This window comes from Trachemys scripta, chromosome 6, assembly GCF_013100865.1.
Source record: "Trachemys scripta elegans isolate TJP31775 chromosome 6, CAS_Tse_1.0, whole genome shotgun sequence".
NCBI lineage: Eukaryota > Metazoa > Chordata > Testudines > Emydidae > Trachemys > Trachemys scripta.
The window spans coordinates 3,692,245-3,716,375 of record NC_048303.1 but is presented as its reverse complement, the minus strand read 5'-3'; the positions used below and the strand labels follow the sequence as shown (position 1 = coordinate 3,716,375).

The window sequence follows — 24,131 nt, the reverse complement described above, 5'->3', positions numbered from 1 at the left end:
TGAGTAATTGTTGTGGTAACTCTCGGCAGCTGTCTAGTATACTCACTCCAGAAATTTTTCCTTGTCACATCACATCATGTCTAATTGGTGACCAAATCTGATTACTTATGAGGGTATTCTGCACCAAAAATTTAAAAATTCTGTGCACAATATTTTAAAATTCTGCAAAATTCTGCGAATGTTATATCTCAAATAAATGTGGAGGCTCCAGCATGGCATTGGAGGGCACAGGCCACTGGCTGCACAGAGGTGGGAGATCACTGTGCAGCTTCCCCCCCCCCCCCACCGGGACACGGACTCAGCGATGAGGCTGCACCCAGCCCTGACACAGCGCAAGGACCGGGCCTGTTCTAGAAGCACCCCAGGACCCTACCCCTCGGTGCCAGGTGCACCAGGTATGGGCAGGCAGGCTCAGAAAGGCAGGATCCCAGGGGGCTTAGTGTGGGGGGATGCGGGTGTGGGTTGAGAGAGTTCTGTGTGGGGCAATCTGGGTGCGGGCAGCTCAGTGGGGGATCCAGGTGCGGGTGGGATCTGGATGCACAGGGGATTGTTGGTGCGTTCTGGCTGAAATGGGACTCTTGATCCCAGCAGAGGCTTCTCTACCCCACCTCTAAACCATCTGGTTCTTTCATTCTGAAAGTCATCCTAGTTCTAGGGAATAGATCCTCCCCTCTTCTCTTTGTACTTGTCTGTGATTTGTGTTGTCATAAGCAGTGTGGTGCTACTTTTTCCACACTTTCAAGATTTTAATGTGGTTTCTTCGCTGAACACTAAAATTGCAACAATTTAACAAGGCAATCCTTTTTTTTTTTTCCTGTAGGGAGTTTGTGTTATATACTTTTTGTTATCTGAAGGTTGGCTACAAAGGATACTTGAATTCTGAAGATGCCTTATTCAGGGGCTAGCTCTGAAGGGCTCATAAAAGTCACAGATCATTATTCTGCATAAAATGGCACAAGAGCAGTGATGAGCCTTTTACCTCTGAGTTAGTGCAGGAGTTCTCAAACTGGGGGTCGGGACCCCTCAGGGGGTCATGAAGTTATTACATGGGGGGTTGCGAGCTGTCAACCTCCACCCCAAATGCCGTTAAATATATAAAAAAGTGTTATTAATTTATAAGGGGGGGTCGCACTCAGAGGCTTGCTGTGTGAAAGGGGTCACCAGTAAAAAAGTTTGAGAGCCACTGAGTTAGTGGAACATTTTTACGGTGGGGAAGATGGTTATATTTCCTTAAAACTAGGCATGCTCGTTTTAAAGCTGTTGCACATACTGGGGGGAGCTTACACAGGTAAATGCTGTGGTCCCCATTTTACAAATTCTCTTCCTTTTTGTGTCTCCTGTACAGAATTGCATACTAAGCTCCAACCTCTGTTGAAACCTGCTGAAGACTGAGTTTTCACAGGTGTTACAGGGGTTATAATTAGAGGGCAGTGGGGTTTCACACCTGTCACTCAGGGCCTACTGTAGCCTGCAGAAACTATATGCCTGGTGGTGACACTTGGGAAGGAAACACCCTTGATTCATTCTCCAAAGCATTTGCAGGGATGGCAGTTAGGTTCTTTCTAACAAAACTGTCCATTTTCTTGCTTGTAAACTAAACATGCTTGATTTGAAAATACAGAAAACATGGAACCCCAATGTGGTTTTTACAGTCACTTTTCAGCGCCGAACCACACTTTAATACAAACAACACCCCGTGAGGAAAGAACTTCATTATTCACCCCATTTTACTGAGAACTTGTGACTTGACAAAGGCTAGAGGGGGAATCAGTAACAGAGCAAGAATTGTAATTTATAGTATGGGAATTCCCAACTCCCAACCTTGTGCTCAGATCATTCGATCAAGTCTACAAAGTTTGTAGAGTTGTTTGGGAACCTTCCAGGTGAAAGGTGCTAAATAAATGGAAGAGATAATTGTGATCCTGATTCAGAATATTTAAGTGGGAGACTTCTCTCCTGGATTTGTTCAGCTTTATCCATATCATTAGCCTAACGTGGTAGACCTCTTGATTTCTTCCATCTGGATTCCAAGAAGGTGTCCATGGCAGATTTTTTTTCTTCTCGATGTTTAATGTTGCTCCCATCCATACTTATGCATGTCTGTTAAGTGTGATTTTCAATTTACCCATAGGATATTTTAAAAACATTCATGTTTTTAAGATAGTTTCTTTTCCTTGTGATCTTGGATTTGGTATAGACCCCTTTAGAACTTGCAGTTCATTCATCACTTTACATCTTCCTGTGACTGATACAGTATTGAATCTTCCACCATCCCAGTTGAGCCTTTGTGCAAGATGAATTAAACGTCCCCGCTGTTTTCTTTGATCATAGAAATAACAATTATTCCATTAATATGATCTGTGAACTTAGAGATGGAAAAGGTTTGTCAGATCATGGGTTCTACATTATCACCCCTACAAATGCAGGATAGAATCCCCATTTAAAGGACGTATAGTCTAGCAAGAACTAACTTCACACACACACGACTATTGGAAATGAAACTGGGCAAAAGGGGCAGAAAGCCTTCTGAAGGCAGCAGCCCTGCATTGGCCAGAGGGGATGAACTTCAATGGTGCAAACACCCCAAAAAAAATGTAACCCTCCAACAAAAAAAGCCCTCAGGATTAGGTCCATAGTCAGTCTCCTTATCTTTTTTCCATACAGCTAATGTTTATGTCCAGGATGTATCCATGAATATGGAATATACCACTTCAGATTAGAGTTATTGCTGTATATATGTTGTCCTTGAAAGCATCGGGTAATGTAGCGCAAACTCTTCTGACTAGCAACTCTGAACAGAAGTCAAACTTCCTTATATTGACTGCCACTGTCAAAGTGATAGAAAAACTCTGGATGACCCACCTGTTAGAATATGGGTGGGCAAACTACGGGCTGCAGGCCGGATCCAGCCCGCGAGCCGTTTCAACTCCAGCCCGCGAGCTACACCACTTGGCTCGGCGGCGCTCCAACCAGGGCGCAGGGTCGGGGCTGCACCGCGCAGCTCGGCGGTGCTCCAGCCGGGGTGCTAGGTCGGGGCCGCACCACACGGCTCGGCAGCGCTCCAGCCGGGGCGCAGGGTCGGGGGCCGCACCACGCGGCTTGGCCCCACTCCAGACAGGGCACAGGGTCGGAGGCTGCACCACACAACTCCCAGAAGTTGCGGCCTGGCCCCGCTCCGGCTCCTACGCGCTCCAGCAGGCTCTGCAGGGGCGGTGCCTGCGGATGGGGCAGCGTGCAGAGCCACCTGGCCATGCCCCTGTGTAGGAGCCGGAGAAGGGACATGCCACTGCTTCCGGGAGCCGCTTAAAGTAAGCGCCGCTCGGTGCCTGCACACCCTGACCCTCTCCCCATGCCCCAACCCACTTCCCCGGCCCTGATCCCCCTCCCACTCTCCAACCCCCTCAGTCCCAGCTCGGAGCACGCTCCTGCACCCCAAACCTCTTATCCCCAGGCCCACCCCAGAGCCCGCACCCCAATTTTGTGAGCATTCATGGCCCGCCATACAATTTCTATTCCCCAATGTGACCCTTGGGCCAAAAAGTTTGCCCACCCCCGTGCTAGAACAAAACGCTCAGTACTGTGGAAAGAAATATGACCAGAGCTATTTGGTGCCTTTCCTGTCTAGCGCACTGCGTTGTGTGTTGTCATAAAGGGATTGTAATGTGATTGACTGCTTTGGGATCGAATATTTTTTCCTCTTACACCAGAGCCAGTTTTTAAAGTGACAGTTTACCTTTGTGTACTGTGGTTTTAATTCCTGTAGCAGGTAAGCAGTCTTTTTAGACCTGACCCAAAGCAATTTAAATCAGTGGGAGTGTTTCATTGATTTCAATCAGCTTTGAATGAAGCCTTTGATTATGAAAATAATAATCTGAATAAATGCAAGGGAAAAGGTTCCACAGGCTCTCAGCCCCAGTGATGGCACTCTGTAGATATTGTATCTTACATTTACACTGTACCCTTCAGTCCAAAGGAGCCCAATATTTTTTTTATAAATTCTGGACCTTTTGCTGCAAGTAGACCAGCCTGGAGTCCCACTGGGATTCCAAAGAGGACTAAGGGTCTGCTAAAGCAGACCTCTTTGCAGGATCAGATCCTAGATTCATAAAATAATCACTTAACTTGGTGATACTCAGACCTCAGAAGTTCAGGAGCCAAATTAGCGATCAACATTACCCAAAAGAGCCACAGTAGCGTGAATTCATTGTTTCATGTACTATATATATTCATATTATAAGGAAAGTGCTTAGTTTTTACATATATGTATTATTCTCACAGCAAAATGACTGACCAAGTATTAATATTTTATCAACTACAGTTGGTTAATGACTGAGTAAAAGCACCCTAAGAACATAAGAACGGCCATACTGGGTCAGACCAAAGGTCCATCCAGCCCAGTATCCTGTCTACTGACAGTGGCCAATGCCAGGTGCCCCGGAGGGAGTGAACCTAACAGGTAGTGATCAAGTGATCTCTCTCCTGCCATCCATCTCCACCCTCGGACAAACAGAGGCTAGGGACACCATTCCTTACCCATCCTGGCTAATAGTCATTAATGGACTTAACCTCCATGAATTTATCTAGTTCTCTTTTAAACCCTGTTATAGTCCTAGCCTTCACAACCTCCTCAGGCAAGGAGTTCCACGGGTTCACTGCGCTGTGTAAAGAAGAACTCCCTTTTATTTGTTTTAAACCTGCTGCCCATTAATTTCATTTGGTTGTCCCTAGTTCTTATATTATGGGAACAAGTAAATAACTTTTTCCTTATTCGCTTTCTCCACACCACTCATGATTTTATAGACCTCTATCATATCCCCCCTTAGTCTCCTCTTTTCCAAGCTGAAAAGTCCTAGCCTCTTTAATCTCTCCTCATCTGGGACCTGTTCCAAACCCCTAATCATTTTAGTTACCCTTCTCTGAACCTTTTCTAATGCCAGTATATCTTTTTTGAGATGAGGAGACCACATCTATACACAGTATTCAAGATATGGGCGTACCATGGATTTATATAAGGGCAATCAATGTATTCTCTGTCTTCTTCTCTGTCCCTTTTTTAATGATTCCTAACATCCTGTTTGCTTTTTTGACTGCCGCTGCACACTGCATGGACGTCTTCAGAGAACTATCCACGATAACTCCAAGATCTCTTTCCTGATTAGTTGTAGCTAAATTAGCCCCCATCATATTGTATGTATAGTTGGGGTTATTTTTTCCAATGCGCATTACTTTACATTTATCCACATTAAATTTCATTTGCCATTTTGTTGCCGAATCACTTAGTTTTGTGAGATCTTTTTGAAGTTCATGACAGTCTGCTTTGGTCTTAACTATCTTGAGCAGTTTAGTATCATCTGCAAACTTTGCCACCTCGCTGTTTACCCCTTTCTCCAGATCATTTATGAGTAAGTTGAATAGAATTGGTCCTATGACTGACCCTTGGGGAACACCACTAGTTACCCCTCTCCATTCTGAAAATTTACCATTTATTCCTACCCTTTGTTCCCTTCTTTTAACCAGTTCTCAATCTATGAAAGGATCTTCCCTCTTATTCCATAACAGCTTAATTTACGTAAGAGCCTTTGGTGAGAGACCTTGTCAAAGACTTTCTGGAAATCTAAGTACACTATGTCCACTGGATCCTCCTTGTCCACATGTTTGTTGACCCCTTCAAAGAACTCTAATAGATTAGTAAGACATGATTTCCCTTTACAGAAACCATGTTGACTTTTGCCCAACAATTTATGTTCTTCTATGTGCCTGACAATTTTATTCTTTACTATTGTTTCAACTAATTTGCCCAGTACTGCCGTTAGACTTACTGGTCTGTAATTGCCGGGATCACCCTTAGAGCCCTTTTTAAATATTGGCGTTACAGTAGCTATCTTCCAGTCATTGGGTACAGAAGCTGATTTAAAGGACAGGTTACAAACCATAGTTAATAGTTGCGCAGTTTCACATTTGAGTTCTTTCAGAACTCTTGGGTGAATGCCATCTAGTTCCGGTGACTTGCTACTGTTAAGTTTATCAATTAATTCCAAAACCTCCTCTAGTGACACTTGAATCTGTGACAGTTTCTCAGATTTGTTACCTACAAAGGACGACAAAGGTTTGGGAATCTCCCTAACGTCCTCAGCCGTGAAGACTGAAGCAAAGAATTCATTTAGTTTCTCTGCAATGACTTTATCGTCTTTAAGTGCTCCTTTTGTATCTCGATTGTCCAGGGGCCCCACTGGTTGTTTCTGATGTACTTAAAAAAACATTTTGTTATTACCTTTTGAGTTTTTGGCTAGCTGTTCTTCAGCCTCCCTTTTGGCATTTCTTATTACATTTTTACACTTAATTTGACAGTGTTTATGCTTCTTTCTAGTTACCTCACTAGGATTTAACCATCACTTTTTAAAAGATGCCTTTTATCTCTCACTACTTCTTTTACATGGTTGTTAAGCCACAGTGGCTCTTTTTTAGTTCTTTCACTGTGTTTTTTAATTTGAGGCATACATTGAAGTTGGGCCTCTAATTATGGTGTCTTTGAAAAGTGTCCATGCAGCTCATTTTTGCATAGTTCCCCTTTAACTTCACATCAGCCCCGACTCTGCTGAGCTTACAAAACACACAGATTGTAGCACTTGGTGTCATGTCTGCAAGGTGTGCTCATGCTCTACTTTGTGTTTTATAGAAACTTCTCCAGGAGTCGATGAAGTGACATTTGTGGAAAAGGAGCCAGCTGAACGTCACTCTATTGTTTCCTGGGAGCAGGTGGGTAGTTTCATTACAGCGCCGTAACGGGGTTGTTCTGACAACGCAACAGGCTATGCATGCATGCAGGGTACTGAACAGAGCTACCACATTTCACGTACTTCCCAGCCCACAGGTAAGAGAGACCGAGGTGTGTGATGCAAATTGGAGCAATGCTGTCTCCTTTTCAGGTAGTACTCTGGCTTCCAGCCATACCACCTGCAATTGCAGTGTTGTTGGATCTCACAAGACAAACAGGCCGCTGATGCATTCAGATGGGAGTCCTCTAAGGGACACTTGAGTGCTGCAGAGAGTAGGGATGGTGACTCAATAGGTGGTTGTCATTCTTCTGCATCAGCCCTGAAACCAAGCTGTAGTATGGTGATAGGGCCACTGTATTGCTTGAAGAGTTGTCTTTCAGATGAGACGTAAAACCAAGCTCCTTTTGGCCATTAAAGAGAGACTTGTAGTACAATCAAGTCATTCAGTGCCCCCACCTACACTCCACTCATCAGTTTCCCTTCTCAACCTCAACTTCCTACCTTCTACTTCCCATATCTCCACTCCAACCATAAATCGAAAACACCGATGCACACATGCTACTCCTAGGGTAATTCTGCGCCAAAAAAATTTAAATGTGCAGAATATTTTAAAATTCAGCAAAATTCTGCATACTTTATTTGTCAAAATTTATTTCAAAATATCTGCCTACAAGTATGCCTGTAACAATACTGACAACAAAAAAGATTCAGGAAATGTGTTTTCTTGACAAATAGATTCCTTACTAAGCATATTAATACAGAACTTTAAGTAATAATTCATTTAATCTACAATTCAGAAACGTATTTGCCACACCCCTCAAAAGCAGTGTAAAGGCTTGGGGTAGTCAGGGGTAGCGGTGGAGTTGAAGGAGAGGGAAGGAATTGCTGGGAAGGAGCCTGGGAGTGAACCTGTAGGGCTGTTGGGTCTGGATGGGAGAAGTATGGAACAGTTTTTTGGGGGGGAAGGGATTGTTAGGGAGTTGGGGAGCCTCCCCCATGCAGACCCTGGCTGACCCCTAGCCTCTCTCGTTCAGTCAGGCACATCTGCCCCTGTCCCCATGTGTCCCTGCACTTCCACTCAGACAGCCCTACTCCCCTGTCCCCATGTATTCTGCCACCTCACTCTCCTGTGGCCCTGCACCCCCATTCCTATTCAGCCCCTGCTCCAGTCTTCCCACGCACTAGCCCTTCTGAATCCCAATCTATGTGACCCCCCTTCTCAGGAGCCCCATATGCCCCACTCTGTCTGTTCACCCAAAACCCCATGGCTCCTCACTTGGCCCCCAGAGCAGGGCGCTGTGAGGAACGCAGCCTCTCATCCTCCCTATCGGCTGCTGACTGCTATAGCCGGTGAGCCAGCTGCCTCTGTTCTGGCACCACAGCAGCCCCTGGTGGGAGAAAGGCGTAACTGCGGTGCCTCTCCAGCAGAATGTATTTTCTGTGGAGAAAAAACAAAATTGGTGAATTTTGCATGTGCGCAATGGGGCAGAATTCCCCCGGGAGTAACATCCATGCAGATTTCACTTCTTTAATTTCTACATACAAATAACCCGATTTACCTTGTAGGCTACCCCTCCACCTATCCCTTCCTAAGCATTACAGAAAAATATCGCTCACAGTCACCCTTTACAATGTAGCACTAGACCTCACTTATTTATGCCCACCAATAAAGCCAGGATAGAGCTATGATTTAATTGTATTAATCATCCAGTGAAGTGGATTTTAGCCCATGAAAGCTTATGCTCAAAAACATTTGTTAGTCTCTAAGGTGCCACAAGTACTCCTCGTTCTTTTTACATTTCATTGTGTTTCCACAACCACTAGGTGGCACTGTTTACCAGTTTAATGGAGGGGAAACAATCGACTCATACATTGCTTCCTGGCTCTCTGAGCTCTGGTCAAATGAAAAAATTCTCTCTATAGTAAAATTATAACAAGGTTCCTTTACAATCCCTGTTTTTAACTCCCTCTATAACATAGGCTAAGAAAAATGGTTTGTCCTGAAATTTAACTGCATTCTAAACATCAAGGAAATTTTTTTCTGCAAATCTTGAAGAAAGTTGGTCAAGTATTGTTGAGTGATAGTCACTAAAACAACAAAGACCTTGAATATGAGCCCACTCAATCATAGCTCCATAGCTAAAGCTGGGGAAGAGGGGGGCAGTGGAAATGAGGGAAGGCAGGTGGGGTGGGGGAAAGAGGGAATGGGGAAGGGGGTGGTATAGGGCAGGATAGGCACAGGGGACCTACCTAAGAGCTAGGCACATTACAGCCCTTGCTCTCCAGGGAGCACAAGGACTATTCTCTCTGGACTGCCCCAGAAGTGTACGGTGCCCCAAAGAGGGGTGAGGACAGGCACAGCAGTAGATCCATGCCAGCCTGCAAAGCAGGACAAGCACACAGGGAAGTGTGTAGCCCCTCAGAAAGGGACACAGAGGACATGGAGTCCAAGCAGAGGAACTTAGGGAGTTCCAAGAGGCATTTGGGGTCAAAAGCCCTAAAGAAAGGAAATTGTTCTCCAGTGCACTCCCTTCTATAAGGTTTTATAATCTCCTGATAAAATCAGATGCACAATTCTGTCCCTGCTATTTATAAATGCTGTTCTTAATGGGTCTGAGACTGGGGCCTGCTGTAGCCCATGTGTGCTGCTCTGCTAGTGCAAAGGGGTTGTAAAGCCGGCAAACACATCCGCCTCAGAATTCCCCCTCCGTAGAGCATGGAGGGCATGACTGGAACATCTCTGCACTGGGGATATTCCCAGCTGCCAGACGAGTTCTGGAGCCTTCAGCAGCTGGGTTAGACCAGCCCTGAAGTGGTAGTGACTTATGTGGAGAGACAAATTGGCCCGTGCTCATCTCCAGTGTTAGAAAGCCATAAAAAATGTATATACCTCTCCTGCTCCCCTCACTCAGGTTTCGCATGGAGTGAGCTCTGTGCCTTTTTGTGTTTAGAGTAGTGTCTGTAGAACCTTATGGATTTAATTTCTATTAACTTCTATAGGATTGTTCCCAATAAGGGACTATTCTATTATTATTTTGAGTTAACTGCCGTATGTAAAATCTTCCTTTTTATGTGGGAATCAACACATGTTGGGCAACATAATCTTACTAGCTGAGAGAGTTCCCCACCACCCCAGAAGGACACATGCATCAAACGTGTTCTTTCTAGGTAATTTTGGGATATCGTGGACAATAAACAAAAGAAATTAAAATTGCATCAAATATTGGGCATCTTGGTTTTGTACTTTATGAGGCTGGTAAGTGCAACTCTGGAAAGCACCAGATGAGCAGGGTGCATGCAGCTAGTTGAAGGGGCTGAGGGTAAGCAGTTTCAGGCATATCATTTGGGCTTATCTGACCTCTGCTCTAAGAAAACAGCTGTTTGAAAACACAGACCCTTGTGACTGAAGGTAACTTTACAGATCAGCCAGCCTTCTCCCACCCTCATGGAAAACATTGGACGATATCCAAGATCCCAAATGGGACCACGTTCTGCTCTGGCATAGCAACTTGTCTTCAGACCCATCCTCTGTAGAAGGCAATGAAAGGGTGTTAGCTGAGGAAGTTCCTAAAATGAAGGTAAAAAGAGAGAGAATGCGACTGGAAACAGAAATGCCAATTGATATGTCCTCCTGGAAGAGGAGGGCTCAAGGCAGCAGGTCTATCCAGAAACCTCTTATCTCCTTCCATGAATAGACCGGTCATCACGAGAGTCCTGGTGCTTGTCTCTCTCAGGAGAGTAATTCCATTGAAGTCAATGGAGCTGTTCACGTGTAAACGTTTATTAATAGAAAAACAAGATTAAATGATTAAACAGGTTTTTTTAAATCTATGGAATGTGGCATGTAAATACTTGTATTCTGGTGGGGCTTTGTAGCACATCAATCATCTCCAGACATCCAGCCTCCTTTGTTGTTCTAACCCAAGTCCTTGCTCTTGCAACTAGAGTTATGAAGTTAGAACTCCTGACGCTGCAATGTGAAATTACAAATATTTAGCTTTGAAAACAGCCTGCAAAACAAGGGCACGTCTGTTACAGGCATTTGGAGAATTTAAAGCACGCCTATATAGTTTAGTATTCTTCTAGAACAGGGGTGGGCAAACTATGGCCCACGGGCCGGATCCCGCCTGCTAGCCATTTTAAGCCGGCCCTTGAGCTCCCACTGGAAAGCAGAGTCGGGCCGCTCCACGCAGCTCCAGGAAGCCGTGGCATGGCCCCCCTCCAGCTCCTATGCACTCCAATGTCCCCGCTGTAATGGCCCCATCTGGCACTTCAGTGGGAGCTGCAGGGGCAGTGCCTGCAAATGGGGCAGCGTGCAGAGCTGCCTCGCCGCACCTCCGCGTAGGAACCAGAGAAGGGAAATGCCACTGCTTCCGGAAGCCGCTTGAGGTAAGCGCCACCCGGAGCCTGTACCCCATAGCCTCTCTCCAACCCCCTGCCCCAGCCCTGAAGCCCTCTCCCGCCCTCTGAACCCCTCAATTCCAGCCTGGCGCACCCTTCTGCACCCCAAACCTCTCATCCCCAGCCCCACCCCAGAGTCCGCACCCCTAGCTGGAACCTGGACCCCTTCTCACACCCCCACCCCAGCCCTGATCCCCTTCCCACCCTCTGAAGCCCTCAATTCCTGCCCGGAGCACCCTCCTATACCCCAAACTCTTCATCCCCAGCCCCACCCCAGAGCCCGTGGATGGCATGGATCGGTGTGGAGATGGGGAAACTGCACAAAATGAGTGTAGCAAAGGAGTGGCTGCATTTGCTTTAGGTTAGATAAATACAAGGTATCAGAGTATTTATCTTTGTTTTATGGGCTTTGGATGCTAAATATTTGATTGTGGTTTTTAATTTCCTTTCACATAAATCCAAACATTTCTTTTGTTTCTAAAAAAGCATTTGGTGCTGTGAAAACGTCCCAGATTGACAGTCCTGCAGCTTGCAGTGCTCTGCTACATAACGCTTCCCCATACTGCATCAACCATGAGCATCCTGCTCTGAAGGGATCACTCACAGTATAGAGAAAACCTTGAAAACATGACCCAAAAGGTTCATAAACCAGAAGGCACCTAAAAAGAACCTCCAACGTATTATCTTTAAAACTCTCATGATTTCGGGGCCTTACTCATGATGCTGGAATGTTTGCAGTTGGGGATACTGTAAACATACATTCTAGTTTGGAAAAAAAGTTTGTCTATTGTTTCAGGGAAATAATTTGATATGAAGAGTAGTGATAGTTAGAGCCCTGCGCGGATACAAAAATGTGGATCCGCATCCACCAGAATCATCATGCTTCCAATCCGCTAGCCGTCTTTTAGGTATATCCGCAGCAGCAAGCCATCTCACAAGGGGTGGGGGGAGCGGAGATGAACGGGAGGCCAGAGTCTCAAGGAGAAAGGGCTGTGACGTTGCACCGCATAATGCTTTATAGAAATATGCTTACGAATGTAAATGTGACACAACTGGAATATGCTTTACGCTAGATATGCCATGTTACATATCTTTGCAAAGGTTATGTTCTGCCGCATGTATTCATCCTATTCGTATGCATGTATCATTTTTATATCTGAAGTTATGAGCGTTGGCTCTATGCTTATATTTAAAGTGTTTGCTGTAGAAAGCACCTAAGGCAGATTTGATCAGCATAGCGTGAAGGGGTTATTCAAGTAAATGGAAGTACTTGGCAAACAATGAACTTTGAGAGGCGCCAATCCACATCTGAGCTTTCCTGGGAATGTGGCTCAGCCCGTAAAGTTCTGAGTCATACATGGACATGTGACTTGCCCATGTGACTCCAAAACTCCATCTTGCAGCTGGATTCTGCATAGGAGAGAAGAAGGGGTTTCCACCCACAAGAGAGAGAGTCTATTTAAGCTCCTGGAAACCCCTCCATTTTGTCTTCAGCTGGCTCGAGATAGCCTCTCCACCCCCAAAGGATACCTGAAAGAAACTGGAACAAAGGACAGTAACCACAGGGGTGTGAGTGATTGTTGGATCCAGACTAGAAGGAGGCTAGTCTGTAAAAGAAGCTTATTGGAACATCTCTGAGGGTGAGATTTCATCTGTAATCCCTTTCTTACTGTATTAGGCTTAGACATGAGTATTTTAATTTACTTGGTAATTCACTTTGTTCTGTCTGTTATTACTTGAAACCACTTAAATCCTACTTTCTGTATTTAATAAAGTCACTTTTTACTTATTAATTAACCCAGAGTTTGTATTAATACCTGGGGGGGGGCAAACAGCTGTGCATATCTCTCTATCAGTGTTATAGAGGGCGAACAATTTGTGAGTTTATCCTGTACAAACTTTATACAGGGTAAAACGGATTTATTTGAGGTTTGGACTGGGAGTTGGGTACCTGAGTGTTGGAGTCAGGAACACTTCTTAAGCTGTTTTCAGGTAAGCCTGCAGTTTTTGGCGGACATGGTTCAGACCTGGGTCTGTGTTTGTAGCAGGCTAGCGTGTCTGGCTCAAACCAGGCAGGGCACTGAAGTCCCAAGCTGGCAGAGAAAACAGGCTCGGGGGTAGTCTCAGCACATAAGGTGGCAGTCCCCAAGGGGGTTTCTGTGACCCAACCTGTCACAGGGGCGTCGCATCGCGTGCTGCTCCCGCAGGCTCACAAACAACGGTAGCAGCAGTGCATGTTGCATCATAGCGGGGCAGAGGGGTGGGGCACCAGGGCCCTGCCCACTCCAATCCCTGCGGCCGGGGACAGGTCCCTCTGCCCAGGAGCCAGCGGGCCGGGAGCATGGCCAGTGCGACCAGGCCAGGCCATGGTGGGGATGCTGGCGCTGCCCAAGGGGCCCAAGCTGCTGGACAGGAAACAGTGCGGCGAGCAGGTATTGGACAGCCCTAACTCCAGTCTGCCGCCCAGCCACTGGCTACTGGCCTCCGGCCCCGAGCGCACTGCCCTCCCCCGGTCCCCAGGCTCTCCAAGCCAGATGTCGCAGGCCAGGCACCGTCAGTGAGTAGAGCCCTGTGCGGTTGTGTCCGCATCCAATCCACTATCCGCAAAAATGGTCCACGGATGTGGATATGCAGGGCTCTAGTGACGGTAAGAAGTAACTTCATTCAGCATCTTTCCTTGGCTCGTTAAAACTGTCTCCTGATGTGATTCTCTTCTGGTTTTCAAATTCATGACATGCACTTAGTATTAGGAACTAAAATATGAGTGGAATTTACTGTCTAAGGGCCCAATCCCACAGTTCCCACAGAGCATATGTGTATGCTACTGGATGGTATGTCATACCTGCTTGTGTGCATGTGCCTATCACACTTTAGTGATTGAAAGTCCATGAAAGAGAGAAGTCCTAATACCACTGCAGGTCCTGTAGCTCAAATGGAAGAGGTTGGTTGGTTTGGTTTCATTGATGGCAAAGCTGATGAAGGTGTGTGTGTGTGTGTGTTTGTGTGTGGATTAGCTGATGATCTTGGGTCTGTGGTTTGGGAGTGTGAATTCATTACACAAGGTGCCATGTCATGAAAATTGTGGGACACTCCTAAAATATCCCGGTAGCTAGCGATCGCTAAATTGGTAAACCAACTGCATGAAATTTTCCCAGAGGTGCCTTTAGATCAAATAACTAACCTGTGTTGGGAAACAGATCCAAGAAACTTGAAAGCATCTCTCCAGTTGTGTGATTTGAGTGTTGGGGCTCAGTAAGATATTGGGTGGCAAATGTTCCTGTCTCAACAGTCAGTCAGTTATCTGGGTCAAAGCATGCTCTACCTCTTTCCTTTGATAACATTTAAGGGCATTTGTGATTACAGAAAAACTCCTGTGTATTGCCAGAGGATTTAAAGAATTTCTACCTAATGAGCGATGGCTTCCACATGACCTGGAGTGTGAAGTTTGATGGTAAGTCTGCCTGTTTCTTTCCTTTAGCTTAAAATCCTTTAGGTTAAAATGTCCATTCTTTCTGTGCATTCCTTGTGGCAGCTACAGTCCCTTCCTCTTAATTTGATCGCTGCTTAACCGAATCCTCCATTTCGTTTCATCTACACCACAGAAGCAAAATTATTTTGAAGGAAAAATAACCACTATGCCCTTTGTTTTGCTGGGTTTAGCCAGCTGTTGTTGGATAATTCAATCACTGATGTAGAAAATTACCTTTTATTTAACAAGGAAGTCCAAAGTGCTGCGTAGAATCAAAAGCCCAGTGATGAACACAACCTGAATTTCTGTGAATGATACATTGGGCTTAAGCCTGCAATCCAGGCAGATGCAGGATTCCCATGTGGGAACCTTGTGTGCCGAGCGCTTGCTGGGATCAGATCTAGTTTTGATTACCTAAATGCCAGTATGTACTGTCCAAATCCAGATATGCCCGTCAGTCATCAAATGGATGAGTGCATAAGTTTGACTTCAATCTGCAAATTTTGTCGTACTCAGCTCAGAGGGAACATCTGGTCTTCAGTTGGCTTCCTGCTTTTTACACTGATCTGCTTCTGTCAAGCCAGGTGGAAATCAGAATGTGGTCAAGGAACTTTGCAGAGGTCACACCACACGCAGTAGCTGTGCCCGGGGGATGAGAGCCCTAGCTACCATTGTGATAGTGGGGCACTTTAACAATGAACAACATTTAAATGAAGGGCCTGATCCTACTCCCATTGAGATCAGTGGAAGCTTTATCACAGACTTCTGTGCTAGCAGGTATAAACCCTGGGCCTCATTCCGATCTCACATCAGTTTAACTCCATTGACTTCAGTGGAGATACTCCAGTGCAAGTGATAGCAGCAGTAGGTCCCATTTCTTCCATCTGGGCCTAGCAGGAACAAGGAGACTCCTTCACTCTGAAGCAATCACCTGGCCACAGTTATCCAGGCCTTTGCCACCTCAAAGGCCGATCCTGCAGGGCACTCTAGCTGGAGACTGCTCGCTTCAGCTGGTGCATGCAGAATGCACTGATCTCCTTGTGAAATGGAGTTTCACATGACCCCAGTCCCCAGCATGTGCTCTGCCTGCTGGGTGGTTCAAGTGGAATTCAAGGTGTGGTGGCCCATAGAGCCCTGAATAGGTTTAATGCTTTATTACCTAACTAACGCTTCCCCTTGCTACAGCTGCAGTCAGCACCAAGGCCTAAGCTGAAGCTCCCTCACAACACATGAGAGGCAGCAGCATGGTGATCTCTCTGAGGTGCGCTCAGCTTCGCTCCACCAGAGCCTACATCTGTCCAACTTGCAGGCCCGCTGCAATGCCCATTTCTATGTATTTTGTGAAAGGTTGGGGGCTGGACAAAAAGAAAAGACTTCCTCCGCTCTCCTGTCATTGGGGTGTATTAATGATCACTCTTGTCACTGTGCATTGCAGATAACCCCATGCCACTGGGCTCCATGGTAATTAACGGCATCTCTAAGCTAAGTCGCCTTGGCGGATCATCGGCGTACGCCCTACCCAACGCGCCCACCCTCGCTGACCTGGAAGATGATCTGGATGAGGAAGGTATTGTCCTCTTGATGGCACACATGATGGTACACACAAGGGTCAGAATGTGCTTTTTCTCTTTCATTCTGCTGTATAGGGATACGCTGCATTTCTGCCTAACAGGCCAAGCTGCGCTTTGCTAGCACAGGTAGAGAAGTCACAGGTCGCTTCTAACGAGACCCAACTTGTGCTGCTCCAGAGAAGGAATGGACTGGATACTTAGGGTCCACCAAGCATCATTAACACCACCTCCTCACCTGTGTTGTCTCCACACCTTTCCCAACCAAACTGCTCCCTAGCCTTTGTTTTCCCCTGTCTTAAATTGTTAGCGGGGGCCTCCTCTTTTCATTCAGCTTGGAAAGAGCATGTACATTTACAATAGAATATCAACAACCACTGGCAATAATTGCCGTGGTGATGGATAGGCCCATTGGGTTCACTGACTCTGAATGCAGCTTTTCAGAGCTGGAAATGTCACTAGAAAACACATTGAAACAAGAGGCAGCAGGGGAAAATGCATCTGGATGCGTTAGGCATTTGCAAGTAAAAGGATCCATTCCCTTCCTCTGCCAGCTTGCCGTCTAACAGGATGCAACAAGCGAGACAAACAGGACATGGTATAACGGTGGCTCTTAGCAGAAAAATAATAAAACTCACAAATTGCTATTTGATTTCTGTAGCTCTTGCTGCTTCCAAACCCGGCTGGTTTCTCTGCTTGTCAGGGAATCCTGCCCTTTAGCATATTAGAGATTTTGCCCAAATTCTGCTATAATCCTGATCCTCTTGCTACTGAAATCAAATGGGCCAGATTCTGCTCTCATTACCAACATGCAACTCCCCTCAATTTGCCTGGCGCATGCGAGAGCAGATGAGGTCCCAAAAGGAGCTCTCCCTTCGACTTCAGTGGGGAGCTGCAGATCCTAACAATTTATATCTATTTTTTTATTGCAGGAAAAATTCCATTGTCCTTTCTAAACAGTGTATTTGTCTTGACTGATCCCAACTTACTTATGAGATTATCATGAAAACCATAATACTTAATTGAGTTGGGGTTTTTGGTGAGGTTTTGGCTATTGTTGCTTTTTTAACATTTTACTAAATAAGCAGGGTTCTGTGTGAATAATTATAGCGAGGATTTTAAAACAGCTATTCCACCGTGATCCCACTGAGTTATTATTTCCCTGTAAGCTGGTTTTCTAAGGTTTAAATACCTGTAGAATACATAGTAAAGCACCAGTTATAAACAACCTTAAGCCCTAGCGTCTGAGAATGGGTATCTGGATCGGCAATAAGGTTGATGAACATCTAAGAACTGCAGGTGAATTTACGTTCAAGCATGAAATTACTTCTTCAGGGGGTCTCTGGGGGTGTTTATGTAGGAGCAGAACTAGAAGATCGTGATTGTCATAAAACTAAAATTATTGCTCATGGTACCTTTTCATTCAATTGTTTTGAACTTTCTCACTCTACATTTCAATTTCTGACAATATTTTGATTTACTGTAAGAATTAACTGTTAATTTACCAATTAAAAGTGAATCCTTCCAAGCCAAGTTATGGGTCAGCTTTTCAAACTTGCCTCTACAATGGCACCCAGAAGTGTTCCATATGCATGAATCTGTGCAGGCAAGAGCTGTATTTGTACAAACTCCTGCACCCCTGTGTGCACATGCAGTGGAGGGCGCGGTGCATGTCAGCGGCTCTACATGTAAAAGATGCAAGCATAGCTTTTTCAGGCCCATTTGCAAACGTGGCCAGTGAAGATCTAGCCAGAAATGCTGTAAATTGATGTCCTTTCTTTTGAAAGGTGATGAAGACCAGCCAGAAAAGCCCCACTTTGACTCTCGTAGCCTGATATTTGAATTAGACCCATGCAACGGGAACGGGAAAGTTTGCCTTGTTTATAAGCACACCAAACCAGGTAAAGACTGAAAAGAGTCCAGTTAACCAGGCGTGAGAAATGGCTGTGTCTGGATAGCTCTCACTCTTCTGAACTCATGTGCCATTCTGGGTGAACCCTTGGAGCCAGGATCTCCCCCTTGGTATCGAACAGATGGGTCCACATTGTAACCTCCGTGCTGTTTCTGCCTGCCTAAAATATTTGCATACAGAGAGGGGAAAGGCTTTGGGCTAGCTCCCTGATCCTGCAAACACTTGTGAGTAGCCCCAAAGGGTTCAGTAGGGTCACTCCTAGGTGGAAAGTTACTCATGTGTGGATGTGATGGTAGATTTAGCATTCCTTAGAGTCCGAGAGAGGAGAGAACACAGAGAACTTGAAGCCACTGAATTGGATTCAGACTCTGTGCTTTGATGCAGTGTCCCCCAATGCTAATTAGAAACTATCTTGGCAATGGGCCTATTAGCAGAAGTTAACAAAGGACACACCGCAGAGCGAGAGAGATGTGAGCTGAGCTAGTAAAGAACTCTCTGCGGGTGCGTCTACACTGCACCCTTCTTTCAGAGGCATGTAGGGTACATCCCCACGTAGCCCCCCTCGCATGGGTATAAATAGCCGTGGAGCCAGTGAAGCACAGCTCAGATGAGTAGAATGCAGACAAGCCTGCAGGGCATGGGTATTATTCGAGTACATACCCTACACCAGGGGTCCCCAACACGGTGCCCGCGGGCGCCATGGTGCCTGTCGGGGCGTCTAAATGTGCCCACGTACTGGCCAGCGGACGAGCATCTGCCAAAATGCCTCTGAGAAGTAGCGTCATCCAGAGACGTCACCGCCGAAATGCCGCCGATTTTCGGCGGCATTTTAGCGGCGACGCCTTTGGATGACGCTACTTGTCGGCGGCGACGTCTGTTGACGTTGCCGCTTGTCGGCGGCATTTCGGCGGATGCTTATCCGTCGCCACGGTCCTCCGCAGCTCATTGTCTGGCACCCGCCAGACGAAAAAGGTTGGGGACCACTGCCCTACACGTTCTCCACTCACCCAAGCCGTGCCTCCCAGCCGCTCTGCTATTTTCAGCAGAGTAGTGTCCCACTGCTTCCCTGCTGCTGAAGCCTTTCCCCTCTGGGCAGAGGGGGGAGGCTCTGGGCAGGGGGAAGGCAGCCTTTCCCCCCCACCTAACCCTTTTCCTCACCGCAGTGAAAGGCTCCAGTAGCAGGGAGCTGCTGATGCTTTTCCCCACTGTCTCCCCCCTACCAGAGCCTTTCACTGTAATGTGTAGCTACACACTGCAGTGTGGACACAGCCTGCTTTTCACAGCAGCTTCTACTTACACGTACATTGCACGCTGCCATCAGTGGTGTGTAGTATAGATATAGCCTGTCACAGACACCTGGAAGGGTTGCAAACACCAGCCAGACTTCCAAGCTATAGGACCGAGACATTATCCTGCAGCCCGGGTATAGGTGATGTTCTCCTCAGGGGAATGGTGAAGTACATGGCTCGCTTAGAGAGATTTTCATCAGTAGTTCTCTGCAGTGTGTCTATTTAACCTTGGTTTCTCTCTGTCACACATTCACTCACCTCTCTATTAATATACCTGTTCCTAATAAAAACACCCTAAGTTGTCAAGTGGTGACTGTAGTTGGAAGTTTCCCAGCTAGGCCTAAGAGAGAAACCTCTCCTCTGATTTCTAGGAGGCGGACATGAAAGCTGTAATGATCCAGCCTGAGCACTGCCTGGGAGTGAAGGAATGGAGTCATCCCCTCACCCAGCAACGTGGGGAAGGGGATGCAGGCAGGGGGTGGGTATAAGGACAACAGATAAAGATGTGCAATAATGGTGCTTTGAGCTTGTGCCTTTCATCCAGACTTTGTGTCTCAAACCCGTGCCAATAAGTAGTATTATATCCATGTTGCAGATAGGGAAACCGGCATGGGGACTAGTTGATGAGCATACATTGAGTCAATAGCAGAGCCTGGAATGGAACCTAGAAATCAAGACTTTTGGGTCCCAAGCTATAACCACTAGACCGTGCTGCCTCTGCATGATACATTGGTTCTAGGTCTTACCCCTTTGGAAAAGCCATCCTTCACAACATCAGAAGTATCACAACACCACTGCATGTCTCCAGCTGACCTCAGTTGGGAGCTCTGCAGAAAAGGCCCTGGGGATTACAGTGGAGAAGCTGGATATGAGTCAACAATGTGCCCTTGTTGCCAAGAAGGCTAACAGCATATTGGGCTGCATTAGTAGGAGCATTGCCAGCAGATCGAGGGAAGTGATTATTCCCCTCTATTCGGCACTGGTGAGGCCACATCTGGAGTATTGCATCCAGTTTTGGGCCACCCACTACAGAGAGGATGTGGACAAATTGGAGAGAGTCCAGCGGAGGGCAACAAAAATGATTACGGGTCTGGGACACGTGACTTATTAGGAGAGGCTGAGGGAACTGGGCTTGTTTAGTCTGCACAAGAGAAGAATGAGGGGAGATTTGATAACAGCCTTCTACTACCTGAAGGGGGGTTCCAAAGAGGATGGAGCTCGGCTGTTCTCAGTGGTGGCAGATGACAGAACAAGAAGCAATGGTCTCAAGTTGCAGTGGGAGAGGTCTAGGTTGGATATTAGGAAATACTATATCACTAGGAGGGTGGTGAAGCACTGGAATGAGTTCCCTAGGGAGGTGATGGAATCTCCATCCTTAGAGGTTTTTAAGGCCCGGCTTGACAAAGCCCTGGCTGGGATGATTTAGTTGGTGTTGGTCCTGCTTTGAGCAGGGGGTTGGACTAGATGACCTCCTGAGGTCTCTTCCAACCCTAATCTTCTATGATTCTTCTCATCCTTCAACTTCAAAACAATGCTATCCTTTTTGCACATGTTCCTTTATTTCAATTCCAGTTGTCACCCCAGACACTGAGATATGGTTTCTGGACAGAGCTCTGTACTGGCATTTCCTCACCGAAACCTTCACTGCCTACTACCGACTGCTGATCACCCACCTGGGTCTCCCGCAATGGCAGTATGCCTTTACGAGCTACGGTGTCAGCCCCCAGGCTAAGGTAGGAGAGCAGGAGATTTACTTCGACTCTGCAGTGAGTCTGAACACAAGCCAGTCCTTCCCACTTTCTCAAGACCAGTGTGTAGAGCCACCTGACTCAGCAACAAGCAAAGGCTCTCAAGAAGCAAGATTATCCTCCGCAAGGCATCAGACTTAGGGGGCGTATAAGGGTTAGCTAGAGCTGGGCTTTCTAGCAGCACCAAGGCTACTGATACTATTATTATGCTTATTGAGCTCTCACCATCTGTGGCTGTGCAGGGGGATAAGGCCATCTACATTCCCCCGTGCAGACCTGGAAGACCGACCCAGATCACAGCTCTGCGCATGGTGGAGAAAGCAAGGGCTGAACCCCCTGTACTGCCTTCCCCTCCCCAACTGCTGAGAGCAAGTGGGCAGGGAAGCCCCACTACAAACTGGACAGCAGACCTAACCATACATGAGTGGGGAACGTGCCACACCTTGCAAAAGGCTGTAGCAAAGTATTCTCCTTATCCTCTGCCACCCCAAGAAACGTTGCCTGAGAGGGGAGTGAGAGTCCCATCTCCCAGGGCTACTCCAGGGTTGGTGCTGGTTACACATTGCTCCTTGCTCGGGGCTGGGCAGAAAGGCACAATCTGTTTCTAGCCTGGTCTTCTCACTGCTGCTCCCTGCTAGGTAGCTGCATTTATAGCCTCCTGCCTTTCCTCTGAGTTTCTGATTGGACCTTCAGTCCCAACCTGGCTCATTACTCCACCCTCAGCACATGTGGGAGAGAACAACACTTAACGCTGTGTGCACTGACCCATGCTGTCTCTGTGCATGCTGGCAGGGCCTTTGCTCCCTGTTACACCTAGTTGTTCTGTGGCTCCTTGTTTTATCACAGAGTTTGCAGACATGCTATCAGCAAAATGACATTCCCTGATTCTAGGCATATGAAACTGTCCTTTGAAACCAATCCTCATTCTGCAGCTACGAACCATCTCTGTTCTAAAGCTCTTTGCACAAAACCCTGTGAGCTGACACAGGTTCCTGACAGCAGGAGCTTGGCGTATGTTTAAAATGTTCCAAAGTTGATTCTTTGTCAGTTTCCCTCCAAGTCTCTAATGTGTGATTTTTTTTTTTCTCCCCTCCCCCCATGTCATCCTTCCCTGTAATCTGCTTTTTTCAGCAATGGTTTAACATGTACAAGCCCATCACCATCAACACAGCTCTACTCTCGGAAGAACCTGACTCCTTTGTGAACAAACTGGACCCCAACAAGGTATTTAAAAGCAAGAACAAAACTCCGGTGATCAAAAAGAAATTGCCAGCCCAGCCAGCAGGCTCTCAGAAAAGCCACGCAAGCACAACCGCCTCCAAGACCCCTTCGCTATCCGGGAACGCCCTGAGGAAACGAGAACCCCAGACCTGACGCTGGAAAGCAGGTTCATTCCAGACTGTTAAAAACCCACTATGGTGTCTCTTAGGTTTGGATCAAACCATTTCTCATGCATGAATAGACTTCCCAGTGCACGCTGTGTTGCAACATTCGCATGACCTATAGTGGCAATTTAATTTATAGGAGATATGACTGGAAAGCCAAAAAGCTGCAGGTCCTGGAGAGATGGTGGTTAATTCCTTTCTACTCCGATGGGCAAATACTCGTGTGTGGATAAAAATGCCACTGAGCTGGGTGGAGTGTGTTACCACTGATAACTGCAGCAATGGACTCAAGTAAAATCAATCTTATTAAATACAACATACAACACAAATATTTCCCCCCGTGTCCTTTTTTAGAAGAAAGAAGCATGCCGTGATCATTGCATGTAATGAGAGCAGGATCAAACCCACTGAAGTTGGTGGCGAAGTCAAGGGGAGCATTAAGGGAGCAGGACTGGGCCCCGAGGTTATAGCCCAATGATATGTAAGGGCTTCATGCTGACCACCCCCAAATCCCATTGAGTGTTCAGGCTGGGATCAGGCTCTGGGCTATTTATCCAGACTGCATGTTAAACAGAAATGACCTTCTGCTAAAGACCACTCCTGCCGTTGTGCACTCTCTGCAAGAGCTGGCCAGGCCAGAGCAGCGCAGAGGTGCCAAGTCATCTAATACGGCGAGCAGGTGGACTAGCCAAGGACAGTGCTGTAAAACGATTATGCGCTTGGGATACCCTCTTACAAAGAAATCCCTTTTTTCCCAAGCCAATGCTGCTCTCCTCAGAAGTTCCCTGGCTCCAGGTTAACACTCTGCCCTGGAACGCGGTGGGATTCCCTAGCGCCGTAGCTGTCTGTGCTGGGTGCTGAGCGCCTCCCCAACTCCTGCAGATCTCAGTAGGCAGGGAAGGCACTCAGCAACTTTCAGGATCAGGCTTCTCAGGACTGGGCTCTATAAAAGCCTAACTGTGGGTCCCAACCCATCAGTAGGTTTTGGAAAGGTTGCGGAGGGGTCAGGGACCCAGAGCAGAGGGGTTCTCCAGGGGACGGGTGGGTAGGTGGGTTGGAGAGCAAGCCTGCGCCACACTTACCCCGCAGCAGCATCTCCAGTCCACGGGGCTGGGACCCTGGAGCTGGGAGCCGGTCGCAGCTCCGCAGGACAAGAACCGCTGCTGCGGGGTGTGTGCAGGGTCACTCTCCAACATACACACAGCGAGGCAGGACTAGGGTTGTGGTGCCGGGTCAACGAGTGCTTTCTGCAGATGCCAGTGCCGAGGAGGAAGTGGTGGCGGCAGCAGCAGAGGAGGCCTATGATTTTTGGAGTTCCACCCCACACCCAAATTTGCCAAACAAGACACAATGCAGTTGGTGGGTCTCCTTAGTAAAAGAGTCTAAACAAGAGCCACTCTGAACAGGGAAAGCGGAAACCCAACCATTTTCCTCTGCTCTTTTGCACCATCTGTTCTGAGACGCCTACTACGGAGCAAAGGAGACTGGAGCCCAAAGTCCAGTGCAGTGGTCTGACTACCCAGGCTGCAACACAGACAACCGCTGCAGCAGCTGTAGTGGCAGATGTTGAAGGATTTACCGCA

General features: G+C 47.0%; 1 protein-coding gene across 2 annotated transcripts; it reads left to right on the top strand.

Moving 5' to 3' along the window:
- The first annotated feature begins 1,383 nt into the window (after positions 1-1,383).
- On the top strand, positions 1,384-22,877 carry TPGS2 (tubulin polyglutamylase complex subunit 2). Of its 2 annotated transcripts, XM_034774522.1 has the most exons (7): positions 1,384-1,402; positions 6,677-6,756; positions 14,541-14,628; positions 16,082-16,213; positions 18,002-18,115; positions 20,988-21,148; positions 22,295-22,877. In XM_034774522.1, the coding sequence occupies exons 3-7, from the start codon at positions 14,586-14,588 to the stop codon at positions 22,535-22,537; spliced, it is 693 nt and encodes a 230-aa protein (XP_034630413.1). In that variant the 5' UTR covers positions 1,384-1,402; positions 6,677-6,756; positions 14,541-14,585; the 3' UTR covers positions 22,538-22,877. The 2 variants fall into 2 exon arrangements, with proteins under 2 accessions (XP_034630413.1, XP_034630414.1); XM_034774523.1 differs by lacking the exon at positions 18,002-18,115.
- Positions 22,878-24,131: the final 1,254 nt, after the last annotated feature.

Excerpts from the sequence above, each read along its gene's own strand:
- TPGS2 (XM_034774522.1), top strand. The coding sequence starts at position 14,586 with ATGAGCGATGGCTTCCACATGACCTGGAGTGTGAAGTTTGATG. Across the intron at positions 16,214-18,001 it reads AGATGATCTGGATGAGGAAG|GTGATGAAGACCAGCCAGAA; the intron begins GTATTGTCCTCT and ends TTCTTTTGAAAG. Across the intron at positions 21,149-22,294 it reads GTGTCAGCCCCCAGGCTAAG|CAATGGTTTAACATGTACAA; the intron begins GTAGGAGAGCAG and ends TGCTTTTTTCAG.